The 13,857-nt window shown below is 32.9% G+C and overlaps 1 protein-coding gene across 11 annotated transcripts in view; it reads left to right on the top strand.

The window, feature by feature from the left end:
• LOC111062599 (fibroblast growth factor receptor homolog 1) overlaps window positions 1–13,857 on the top strand; it is a 66,469-nt gene that overhangs the window by 48,238 nt on the left and 4,374 nt on the right. For 5 of the 11 annotated variants that reach the window (XM_039427407.1, XM_039427412.1, XM_039427409.1 and 2 more), the window contains 6 exons: window positions 3,602–3,752; window positions 5,384–5,510; window positions 6,532–6,649; window positions 8,098–8,326; window positions 10,308–10,627; window positions 12,095–12,288. In XM_039427407.1, coding sequence (XP_039283341.1) covers window positions 3,602–3,752; window positions 5,384–5,510; window positions 6,532–6,649; window positions 8,098–8,326; window positions 10,308–10,627; window positions 12,095–12,288 — 1,139 coding nt within the window. Of the gene's footprint in view, window positions 1–930; window positions 1,104–3,601; window positions 3,753–5,383; window positions 5,511–6,531; window positions 6,650–8,097; window positions 8,327–10,307; window positions 10,628–12,094; window positions 12,289–13,857 lie in introns of all 11 variants that reach the window. The other 6 variants (XM_039427413.1, XM_039427416.1, XM_039427414.1 and 3 more) reach the window with 3 other exon arrangements.

Genomic DNA, 13,857 nt, shown 5'->3' with positions numbered 1-13,857 from the left:
TGATGAAGTTTTTCATTTCTGCAGTTGATCGATCTAATATAGTATATTTTGAATTCCAGAATGTATTTATCATCAACATTATTGAGTTCTCAATTTACCCACCATTGCCGATATTACAACATTTATTTTTGCAATGAGTTTCTCAAATTATACCAGAATGTTGTGTTTCGAAAGGAGTTTACTAAAATTTATTTAAAATTTTGTTCTACAATATTTTATCAATCCTCAACTAATTGCACCAATTATATTTGAAAATGTAATATGGGAGATTGAATGTGATTATAATCTATTCTAAACCATTGAATAAAATCTTCAACTTATTCATATTCCTCCTATAAAACTCCCTAAAAATGCAGATATGAATTTCAAATTGAAGTGATTCTACAAGGAAAACTCAGAAATATGATTCTTTATATCTTTCGTAAATGAACTCTTTTCCAGAAACCAACGTTCTCTACATTAAATTCTTCACCTATTCTTAAACACGATGTGTTCTCTAAAATTTTTGAGCCTTAAATTTAAAGTATAGCAACAGCACATTAAGCTCAGCTCAGGCTCATCAAATCTCCCCTTATTATGATCCTCCTTCATGAAGAAAGTATAAGTATCCATTTTCTCTTGAACATTCTGTACACAGTATTTTATTTATTTATGCTATTATGTGCGCTATTTGTTGTGTACTCCCTCTCTTGTATATATTTACACTTCTATGTACATTGTATAATCTAAGTTTATATGTGGTGTGGTGTCGTATTCCATCACTTGTATAATTCATATCCAGCAGATACATGTGTCTGTTATTTAATATTAAATCGTGCTATTATGTTTCTCTAGCTTAGGTAATTTGGTGTGGTTGCAGTGATGTGCTGTATCCTGCTCATTCACAATGTTTTGTTCTATTATTAATGTTATATGTTTTGGCACATCCAGAGCGTCTGCACCACAGTCCGATTCTGACGGAGGCACCCCAGAACAGCACAATGGTGGTGGGCTCGAACGCCACATTCAAGTGCAAAATACTTTCAGACTTGCATCCGCACATCGGCTGGTTTAAGGGCCAAGTCACCAACGTCAATGACACAAGCTCTAATAGCTCGGTGAAGGTATAAATTGCATGTGAACGATTGGGGATTGCACGTTGCTACCTGCTACTACCGATGCTCGTCTCACTGCCTGTCTGACGACTTTAACTGAATTGTGAGTTTATTCAACTAACCGATGTGTTCAGGATGATTTTTGGTGAAGATTGTTCAGTCAAGAAAATAGGTTTGATTGGCTGCCCTGTCTGTTAGTAGAGAACAGATTGCAAGAGACGTGGAGCGCATGCTCTCTACTCGTCTATTCCCCTCACAATTCTGAAATTTGAAACATTTTTGAAAGTGAACTATGTGTTCTTGGATATGATATGGACACTGCCACATGCTGCGGAGCTGGTTAGGTTCATGATAATTTTTGTTTCTATATAAATATAGGCCACAAACCTAACTACACTTTGAAAGCGAGCTCAATAGATACCATAGCTTCCGTATAGTGTCTCTACTATATACGATTTTTTTACATTATTCTCTTTTTTGCATCTATTTATAGGGTTTAATGAAACTGAACACTCATTTGAACAACTACTTATTCAATTGAACAATTACATTGATATTTATTCTGTTGCTACATTACGGTATTCTTTTGTAAATTTACTCAAGTCTATTGGCTTCCAATATACCGTTAACTTAATATGATGGAATCAAGTGACATTAATGATGGAATCAAGTGACTCAATGAACGGTAAAAAAGTGTTCTCAAACTTGCATTTTGAGGGTAGAATAGTTTCTACTTTGAAAACGTTATTATATCTCTTATGAAAATTGCACATTTCACTTTTCATTCCTTTACAGACATGCAGTCATTATCATGAGGATAATTTTGTCACTTAGGCTATTATTAATGTCATCTGTGTTAGGCTACTCCCTGATTTGACACTTTTGAATTCCGTTGAACTTATTCTAAACTGGACTCTCGAAATCAAGTGGACAATCAAATTCACAGTTTTTTATATTCATTAATTGAATAATATATTTCTTTATCTTTACAAAAGCTATATTTAATTTCTTCCGCAAGTCAGTTTACGGTAACTCCAAAACACACAGATCATGTGAGTATGAAAAGTACGGTACCGTAACAAACAAAATGTCCTGTATGTTTGATGATTCTATTTGTCATTCAGGACAAACAATTGAAGTATAGGAATGCTAATAAATTATTATCATTGTCAGTTTTTATAGAAGAATGTTTTTGTAGAATTAGATTTTTTGAAGATAATGCCATTCATACTAACTTGATAATTCACTAATCTTGCACTGTATATTCATTCCTCTAGTATAATCAGTAATAGTCATTCATTGTTAACAATCAATCATCAAAATATTAATTCATTGATCATCGCTCAACATTTTCTTTATCACTAATAACCGCTACCGTAATTATTAGTATTACACTTCCTATCGATGAATATCTCAATCATTATTCATAAATGACTAATGCATAACTAATCCAGTACCGTTCCAGTAGTTTTTCTCAATTATAAAATGAAATTATTGTTATCAATCAGTAGAAAACTTTTTACCAAACTATCTAAGTAGAATATATATAGTTCATCAATGAAGGGTACAGTATTTTGAATGATTGCAAGCTGAAAAAATGAAATTTTGTACAAATTTTCAACATTACCGTATAGGCTACTACAAAGTAAAGAACGGGGTATCATCATAGTTGTGTGATTATACTAACCAATTTTAAAGCATTGATAATAATACGTGTAAATTATGTTTTTTGTAAGGAATCTGAATGGGAGTGCTTGATTATTGTTTTGTTTGGAATGCTTGTCTAACGTTTCACATTCAAGCATTAAGTTGATAATGGAATCAAGTGTAATTTTTGTTTTTAATATTATTGTTAATGGCGATATTTTAAATCTAATTTTGTCGATTTCTGCACTAGAACAAATAGGCTTTACCGTATTAGACAAAATATACGTTTGTTGAATATAATCAGTCTCAAAGTTGAATATCCGTTCAAAAAAGGCGTGAAAAATCGAAAGGCAAAAAATGCTATATAGCTAATCTGCTATTTAAACAATCCAACTACCGGTGATGGATATTCCAGAGTCATTTCAAAAATATTATCGATTAAATAGATCTCTTAACTTTATACATATACACAGGCCTAAAAAGCATTTATAGGCTACATAGGCGTAAATGCAAGCAGCAAGCATTTGCTAAAGATCTCAAGTGGTCGCTTTTTACAGTTAAGAGAAACATAGTGCTAATGCGATGACTGTAAATTCTACATCTACAAGAATGCTACTAGCTCTTGTACAAAGTACACTAACCTATTATCATTATAAATACTATATGATTATTGATTATTATTGTACCATATCATAGCATGATGCATTTTATTATCTCCAACTCATAATCAATAACCTTATCATCTGAAATATTATAAGACAACATCTTTGAGGTGGAAATTGTCTTATTTCCCTTTTAATATCATATTATTGTACAAGTTGATTGTGCTATTGGAAGGACTAGAATGCATAAAGCTACAGTGGTATTTATTGCAGGCTAGCGACGGTGCAGACAACCAGGAGATTCTGCAGCTGAACAACATCACATTCGAGGACGAGGGTTGGTACACATGTGTGGCGAGCAATGGTCTCGGATTCACGCACGCCAGTGCTTATCTGCAAGTCGTTGAAGGTAATTCACTCTTCAATCTTATTTTATGTATCATTTCCAAACAAAAATACCCAAAGAATTATTCTAGCACACTTATTATTATCTATAAGAAACAATATTATAACAATTGATAAAAATTAGGATTCGATTTGCGCCTTTACAAGTGCCGGTTTTATTTTTGTATTTGAAAAAAGTAAACATGGAACTTTTTGACGATAATGCTAGAAAATATTTTCTCCTGTTGATAGATAGAGAATCAATGTTCATTTTCTATGAATGTCTTACGTATGAAGTTCAGAAGTTATGGAAAGTTCAGGGTTTTAAAAGTTAAGCACCTCATTTATGCAGAGTGATTTTTAGCCCTGTTATCCAATTTTCAATGTAATTTGTAAAATAAAATTCAGTTGTGAATGGAATAGAATAGAATGAGAATGGAATAGTAAAGGCTATAGACTAAGCCTGTTTATTCCAATCATTTCATGATTATGTATGTTTATCATTGTTGAATAAATAAAATGTATGTTTGTTAAATACAATAATATTATAATACTTTATTACTCATTTCTTAGTTTTACTGAAGATTATTTAAATATATGCTCAAAGTGTTCTATTTTATTGAGACTATACACGTTTTTACTCTTTTCACTAAAAATAAATATTCATTTTCATGTTCATATTCATGTATGGTGAAAGACATTCTGTTCATGAGACGAACGGAATGCACACAGAATCTCAGCTCAAGGATACCTGATCAACGCGTAGGCCTACTGCCATGTGTATACCGATTAAGTAGGGGGCGATCAACTTCGTGCGACAAAACATCCCCTTTATTAGAAAAAAATTACCACACCAACAGGGTAGCAGGACTACTTAAAAAATCACTCTGCATAAGATAGCGTTTTCTTCTCCTACTCCACTGGCAAACAACTTTATCTTACTTCATCACCTGTATTTAATATTGTGCTCTTCTATTGTAATGCACCTTTTGTGTGGAATAAATTTGAATTTGAATAATTATAGGCCATTCCTTATAAAAAGTACCTAATACAGAGTAGTGAAAACATCAACACAATACGTTCTAATATGTTATATTAAACGAGGAAATAAAATATTTTGATTACACAATAGCATCAAAGTACGGTAATATACTAAAAACAATTCAAAAAAATGTTCTATCTTCAATGACACTGTTTGTAGCTTCTTCAGAATTACATTACAGCTTGAAAAATTCTTAGCAATTTAAATTTTTGGGGATCACCGAAAATAGTTCTATTCGTAGTTACAATTTGTAAGACTTGTGTATCTCAATGAATAGGTACTTGTTCTTTCCAATGAAATTAACTACCATTTTTGTTTTCTATATTGTTAAACTTTTAGCTTTTTTTATGAGCTCAAGACTGGTGCATTAGTAGGCTACTTGTAGAGTGGATGATAATGAGATCTGAATGGTATCTACCTAACTGATCTAGTCTGAGTAGGTTCCGAACGACCTCGAAGTGTTTTTGAAATCATCTAAGTAAAAGATCCTTGACAACAAGCTATCTCCCTTCAAGTAGCAAGCGCTGTAGTCAATAATCTAATTGGAATCATACGATACCGTATTTTATTTTTCAAATTCCACATCGAGTTTAAATCTGCATTTTTTTTTACAGAACTGCCAACCACGCAAGTAGTATTGGCGCCTCACTCCAAGCTGGTCAACATTCTGGCTGTAGTTCTGTGTGTTATGTTCCTAGTCTGCGTCTGTATTGTCATGAATATCTTCAGAAGACTGAAAAGGTTAGTGTTGACTTCATGAAAAGACTTTAGTTCATCCAGTTTCCATCCAAAATGAGAATTTGATACTGGAAAATTCTTACTTAAATAAAATATCTGAGACAATTATTTGATTTTATACACTGTAATGGATACAGCGAATGAATTACCAGAGTTGAGTTTTATTTGTGGTGTTTTCATTATTTTTTACTTTTGTACGGTAATTAAACTTTAAGCTGTCTAGTCATTTTGTTTTATCGATTGTAACTATTTAATTGTTCTAGTCATTTTTCTCAGGTATTATGATAATTATTACGTTACGGTATCTAGGAATATTACTTTTGTATGTTATATAATGCTAATTGAATCAGATTAGAAGCATAAAATGTTACTCATCGGATAGTTTTTCAAAAGTATCGTGTCTATAACTACAGAAAGAGTATAATGTGTGATAATTTATTCATATGTCTTATTCTTGAATTTTTCAAAATTTTAAAATGAGTTATTCGAACTTTATTCAAACAATAAATCCTGTTGAACAAAGGAAAATGAATTCCTATAATTAATAATTATGTAAGATCACGACTGCAATTTTGAACAAATTTTCATCTTTTTATCAAGTCAATTATAACGAAATTCCCAGAATATATAAGAATATCTTATGGATATATTACCGGTTCAAGTAGTGTAGTAATGGAAATCAGATAGGCTACTTCTTCATACTACTTTAATGTTCAATGATTCATAATTATTTTTAATGTATGAAATAGCCTACATTATTTTCAATGTTCATTTAGTAGCAATGATTACTGGCTCAACTTGAATAGGTACTTTAATTCTAAGACAAGTCTATGTTGCTTGTAAATGTTGTCTTTGTATATGTTACACTTATCGTGAATAAATGCATGTGCAACATAAACATTTCTTTCTCTTTATTCCTTTAACAAGACTGTACATTACTAACAAGCAGCATGCGCATCCCTTACATGTGAAATGAAGTGTTTAATCTGAGAGGAAAATTGCAAAGACAAATTTTGTTTTAAAGAGAGAAGTTGAAGAAACTGCTGGCTATTGAAACGGCGCGTGCAGTCATCGGCACTCAGTGGACCAAGAAGGTGATTGTCGAGAAGCAGACGCTCTCCAATGAGGAGAACTCCTTATTGGTAAGTAATTTTTGAAAAATATATATGAATATAGAAATTTAATATCAGATCTGATATACCGGTAATTATTTCTGTACTAGGCAATGAGTCTCTACTCTACTCATTGGCAATCAGAGTAGGCTACGTAGCTGAATATTTACACTTTGAAAATTTGAAAACAAGAGTTTCAATATTTGAGTACCTTCTCAATTGCCTAGATTCTATTTTAATAATTGTTATACCTACTCTCCTTGAACATTATAGCATTAATATAATTATAAAATGAAAAAAATATTCTCTTAACTTTTTTAAATTATCAACTAGATTTATTTATTGATTCGTTGTTGAAAAATGAATAATCTATTCGTTTTTATTTTTCTGCTTCATTCAATGATTTATTCTAGGATTTATTTATTATCAGAAATTGTATTACAAGATAAAGTGGTCAATAAAATAAAAAAACACATGTTACTTTGTAAATCTTACTATAAAAGCAAAATGAAATATTTTACAACGGTGAGAAATTGGCTCAAGATATGTATTGAAAGATATTAATAAAAAAAAAAGAAAATGATCCCACTCAATATTTAAAATTACAGTTGATCTTCCAGTGTGGCAGCAGTAGTGATGTGTTGATAAACTAAAATATATAAATAGTTCGATTTCATTTTATTCACTCATTCCACACACAACACAATAGCAAACATAATAGCCTACAATATAAATACCGGTTACATTTTATGGAGTAACTAAAAAAGAGGGAGGCCAATACTGAAAAAAGTGTGATGTTTAAGGAAGAGAAATTCAATTTCAATCTGTTATTTCTTAATTCAATACAAAGAAATCATAATACTGTGTGTACATGAATGAATAAAGAATGAATCGGCGGTTCTCTCAACTATGGGTTGTGTGGTAGAGGACCTAGAGTCCTAACTCCGTCTTATGAAGGCAATTATTATTCTATGATTACTCATACACTAGGAAAATTCACAATAGAGAATAGAATAGAAGGAATACTTTATTATTCAAGTTAACACAATTTAATATATTATACATACACACATTTACTACGTACGGCTTGATCAGACAATCGCCAGCCGAGCAATTCAAATTCAAATTATTTATTTGCAATTTCATTCGTTTACAATATTATCAGCTACAACATGCAAAGCATTTTTACATTGTCACAATTTAACATATATTCAATTATATAAATCACAAATTTATAAAATACATAATAAGACACTAAATAAGTTCTATTACCTATATAAGGCAAAACGTTTTTGATTTGGATCTAATCAAGCCTTGTGTCTAGATAGGTTGGAGTTGGAACCGAGGGAAGATTCACAGTCCATGGAAGGGTCTGACGGGAAAGGATTTGATGTACATCGCAGGGGGGTTATTTTTTACGGTTTGCCAATTTTATATATTTTTTATTCTTTCATTGATTCAATGATTTTAATTTGCAGATGATGCCAGTTGTAAAAATAGAAAAACAGAAATCTCGAGCCAAGCTGGACTCTTCGTCGATGTCTGAGTACGAGCTGCCCCTCGACTCGGAGTGGGAGTTCCCTCGCGAGTCGCTGTCGCTCGGTCGAACCCTCGGCGAGGGCGCTTTCGGAAAAGTCATCAAAGCCGAGGCGCAGGCAATCATTCAACAGGGAGTCTCCAACGTTGTCGCTGTCAAGATGCTCAAAGGTATGTGATAGTTTTAATTATTCATGTACCAGTACAGACTTGAGCGCCACGAACACGCGCATTTCACTTTTTATCAGCTGCTGATGCTTTATGGGTATTATATAAGTGGGTCGCCGCCAACCTGTCTCCCCGACAACTAAGCTCCTTACTATTTTGATCACAGGCGACAGTAAATCCCCTGGCAAAATATACCATTGCCGTAGACTAGTCTCCCCGACAGTTTATCCCCTACTAGAACGAATGTGCTTGGTTGTCGGCGACAACTAAGCTCCTCACACGCTCACGACAACTATAAGCTCCCCGACAGTAGGTCCCCTGCTGGATATGAGGGGTCTGGTTGTCGTGATCGTACAGGAAAATAAGATCAAATAGGGTAAGATTGTAAGAAGACAATGTTCCAATTATTAATGTATGTCAATCATGTAATAGTCAATGTAATAATCAATTCATTATTTCAATTCATAGCATATAACTCAGATAACGCAGATCAGCATTAAATATGAATCATGTTGCATGAAAAATATCCAAAGAAGTAAAGGAATGAGAATGAAAGAAATAAATTACAACTTGAAATGTAAAAATGATTTACATTTTTCGACACTGCAAATTCTTCAAACTTTCTTGAACGACAACGCAAAATACTAGCAAAAACCAAGCTCCTTGCATGCTAAGGTCAACTAGTCTCCCCGACAGCAAATTCCCTACTGGTTCAGAGGGGACAAGTTGTCGGGACCGTAGACGCCAATCAAGCTCCTCGGACGCTCACGACAACCAAGCTCCCCGTCAGTTAAGCTCCTCTCTCAGGAGCTCAGTTGACGCCGTTAGTAGATCCCCTCGAAAGTGGTTTTAAAAGGAGCTCTTTCAGCTCTACTGACGGGGAGCTTTACTGTCGAGGAGCTTAGTTGGCGCGTTCCCATATCAGTACATCACTGTCCTGTACAAATATAGATATAATAGCTGATGATAAGTGGAATGCGCGTGTTCGTGGCAATCAAGTCTGTACGCAGCTTCATGTGCATCATGAATATTAACAAGATAGTCCGAGCACAAATGTACTTCCGTGGTCATTCATGGGTGACAACCGTGAAAGATGTCTCAAATTCTTCGTTTGACATCTTTTACGGTTGTTACCCAAAAATGACCAAGGAGTGCCTTTTTTAATACATTTGCGCCCGGACTAAGAAATTAAACATAATTCACATATTTTGTGAGATTATTCAACGTGAAAGAAATCCAATCAAAATAAATGTTTCTCGCCATACTTTGATACTTACTTTTAATGAATTCTTGGATAATCGTGTGAATAAATATTTTGAAATTTGATTGTGCTTAAAAAGTTGCACATGAGTGCAACTCTATATGAAAGAGCTACAGGGAGAGTGCTCCAGTCTCCCTACTACTATTATTCTACTATATTCTCATGATAACAGTAAGTGATATTGTGTAACAATAATACACAATAATAATATATTTGAAATGAATAATATAATAAAGTAATGTGGCTTATTTATAGTACCTACATATCAGCAGTAATAAGATGAACAGGAATCAATCAACATATATACAGTGGGAAACGATAATGGATTCATTTGTGAGATGTATAGTACCTAGCCTTCTATTCATGCACTTCATTGTCATACCCTTGTCATTCCATGAAAGAGATACGGTATGAGGAATAAGAAAAAAGATAAAAATAGACTACAATGATAGAGTAATAAATCTCAATAATAAAACACAGATTGAAAAAAACAAATAAAAACGAAAAACAAATAAACCACAGAATGGAATGAAAAGAAGAATAACATAAAAACAGTAAGAAAATAACATATTTTTTGAACATGTTATTCATTATCAAAATTTGGGAATAGAATAGTTTTTTGACAAGCATGTTGTTCTTTCCCAATCATATTCATATGATTTTGTAATCATATCCACAAATAAAATAATAGAAATAACAATTTGACTGATTTGTGTGGTACAGAAGGGCACACGGACGCCGAGATGATGGACCTGGTGTCGGAGATGGAGATGATGAAGATGATCGGCAAGCACCGCAACATCATCAACTTGCTCGGCTGCTGCACGCAGGACGGCCCGTTGTTCGTGATCGTCGAGTTCGCGCCGCATGGCAACCTGCGCGACTTTCTGCGGCAACATCGCCCTAGCTCCGGATACGAGCCGGCTATCGGCGGGGGCGGAGGGGCGGAAGCACTCAACGATCGCACCTCGCTCACGCAGAAGGACCTCGTCTCGTTCGCCTATCAGGTCGCCCGCGGCATGCAGTATCTCGCCTCTAGGAGGGTAAGTCAGTCTATTCATTCACCTAATCAAACTGATAATAGAAACAGGCCAACAACCAATACCATACTGTAGAGAAAATAACCCAAGTAGCAGAAAAATATTCAAGCAATATAGTAAAAAATATTGGTACAATGTATTTACAATATTGAAAATTATTTTCTTAACATTTTATGAACATTGTTTTGAAACAAACTTACACATCAATAAATTTTTACAAAACAATACGGTATTGTAAAATATTGAAACAATATTGTGGAAATATTTTGTAGATATTTTTTAGATATGGTTTTAATGTTGATTTAACATTTAATCAATATGAAAACCATCTTTAAAAAAAATGACAAAATATTTCGACAAAATCGTTTCAATATTTTTTGAAAAATACTTATTGTTATATGTAAGTTTGTTTCAAAACAATATTTATAAAATAATTTCAAATATTGTTATATATTTGTAAAAAATTGTTTTAAAAATATCAAATGAAAGAAAATTTTATTAAATCACCTTAAGATGACGTCCTCTTACAGTGCTGGATAGGGAAGTTGTTGCACTGGCTCTGTTAGAGACATCATCTTACATTGATTAAATTAGATTTTCTTTTGTGCAACTGGCCATTAGGGCTACCTCGCTCAATTTTGGCACTGCATATATGTATAAATTAATTACAGTGACTCTACTAGTAGTTCTGTGAACAGTAGACCTCACGCAGTATGCTCATCCACAAGTACCTGATTGAAACTATAGACCTTATGGAAATACAGATATAGACTGTTTTTACTACTTGGGAAAGCATAAGAGGATATTCGATGGATTCTTCCATGCATTCAAACTAACTAACAATAAAAAGAGGCCAACAGTATAAACCAATAATTTAATGCTCGATCAAACCCTACTCTTTGTAGATTCGTTGAAAGTCGGTCGTCCGTCGAATCATAAAAATATATCACGGAAGAAGACAACTCACAGTCTAGTAAACTAGCGTACGGTACTACAAATTATAACACATTTAATATCAGATAGGCCTAACTGTGAGGTTGAACCAGGAAATGGAATAGGACTCTGTTTCGAGAAGTATCACTCAAGTAACACTTCTGATTAATTGTTTCAAAAAGAGAAGTGATAATGAAATTTTGTAGCTCTACATTTTTATTAACTTTTCAATTATTTTTATCATTATCAATATCTCATTGTTTTGTTGTTTAACCGATAAAAACAAACTTGTTTATATTTTAACTTTCAAACTAAATGAACATTTATTGAAATTGATTTTTTCTATTATAAAATATATGGAGGGACTCACGATTGCACTATAGTAAGGAAAAACAGACTCCGACTTGGTGAAGCAAAACGCCATGGCTATTATAGTGGCCCATCCGACCTGAGAGACCATTCTTTAAAACACTATTCCGACCGAAAAGGGTTAATGAATGAATAAGTAAATGATAATATTGAACTTTATGATTGCAGTGTATACATCGAGACTTGGCAGCTCGCAACGTGTTGGTGAGCGACAACTACATTTTGAAAATTGCCGATTTTGGACTGGCAAGAGACATCCACACACAAGACTACTACAGGAAAACCACCGATGGGCGGCTGCCTGTCAAGTGGATGGCGCCTGAGGCCCTCTTCCACAGAGTCTACACCACACAGTCTGATGTGTAGGTATTCTCAAAAACTTCTAATATTTGATGCTGAATAATGATTATCAAAAAATTTATTTTCAAGTGTATATAGACTTGAATGAAGCTAGATGTATGTAGATTTGATTTATGGTCGAAAAATTTATTTTCAAGAGTATTATTGTGGACCTGAATGAGGCTAGATGTATGCAGATGTGATTCATGGTCGAAAAGTTTATTTTCAAGAATATACATACTTGAATAAAGCTAGATGTATGTAGATGTGATTTATGTTTGGAAAATGTATTTTCAAGACCTACGGTATATGGACTTGAATAAAGCTAGATGTCTGTAGATGTGATTTATGTTTGGAAAATGTATTTTCAAGAGTACGGTATAATGAAGCTATATGTAGATGTGATTTATGGGAGAAAAGTATATTTTCAAAAGTATTTATTTATAAAATAGAATTATAATACCCTTTTTTGAAATTAATAAAATAATAGATTAAAAATACAAATTATGACAACTAGTTAGTTATAATGATCCACACCATCTTCAGGTTAAATTTTTTTTTATTTAATAATCTATGATTTACAATTTATTTTTTAAAACCTGAAGATGGTGTGGAACACTGAAACTAACTAGTTTTTATAATTTGTATTTTCAATCTATTATTTGATTAATTTCAAAAAAGGTAATATATAATTCTTTTTTATAAATAAATATAATTAGCCCTAAATTCATACATTTTTTCAAAAGTATATATGGACTTGAATAAAGCTAGATGTATGTACATGTGATTTATAGTCGAAAAATTTATTTTCGTATTTTTGTATTGTGTGAATTTGTTAATTAATAGGAAATAATTCCATAGTACCATTTTGTTTTCAAAACTTTTTTATATAAAACACAACATCAACTATAGTTTCGGTATTTCCATGCCATTTTCAAGCTATACCTCACAATTTGATTATTTGTGTTTTTATTATGTTGGCTTGTATTCCATTAATAAATTTCTAAATAATAGGAATCTTCTTTTAAACGCCAGCAAGTCTATTGTAGTTCCTTTTTCTACAAGGCAAAGAATCAATCATTGGTCCCCAAATGTTGAAATAAATGGCGAAACCTTAGAACTAGTGGATGGCACAAAATTCTTAGGCCTTGATATTGATAGCAGCTTATCATGGGATAAACATGTTTCTCAGGTTGTAAAAAATATATCCCCGGCCTTTTTGCTTTGCGGCAATTGACAGATATCTGCAGTATACAGACAATGAAATCCCTGTACCACTCTTTAATACATTTTCATCTGGCATACGGACTTGCTATCTATGGAAGTACAACCAAGAGTAACCTTGATAAGATACTATTACAACAAAAAAGAGCTCTCAGAATAATAATGAAGTTAGAAAGATTAGACTCAGTAAAACTCGTTTTTCCACAGTTTGGAATTTTAACAATCTATGGGCAATATATTTTTGACGTAGTCATGTACTTTAAAAAATGCTCGTCAAGGATCAAGAAACGAAACACATGGCTACAACACCAGATTTGGAAGGGTCGAGGAGAGGCATAGATTGGATTTCTTTAAGAAAAAAAACACTT

This window comes from Nilaparvata lugens, chromosome 4, assembly GCF_014356525.2.
Source record: "Nilaparvata lugens isolate BPH chromosome 4, ASM1435652v1, whole genome shotgun sequence".
Lineage (NCBI taxonomy): Eukaryota > Metazoa > Arthropoda > Insecta > Hemiptera > Delphacidae > Nilaparvata > Nilaparvata lugens.
Note: the sequence above shows the minus strand (reverse complement) of the source record. Positions and strands in the feature narration are given on the sequence as shown.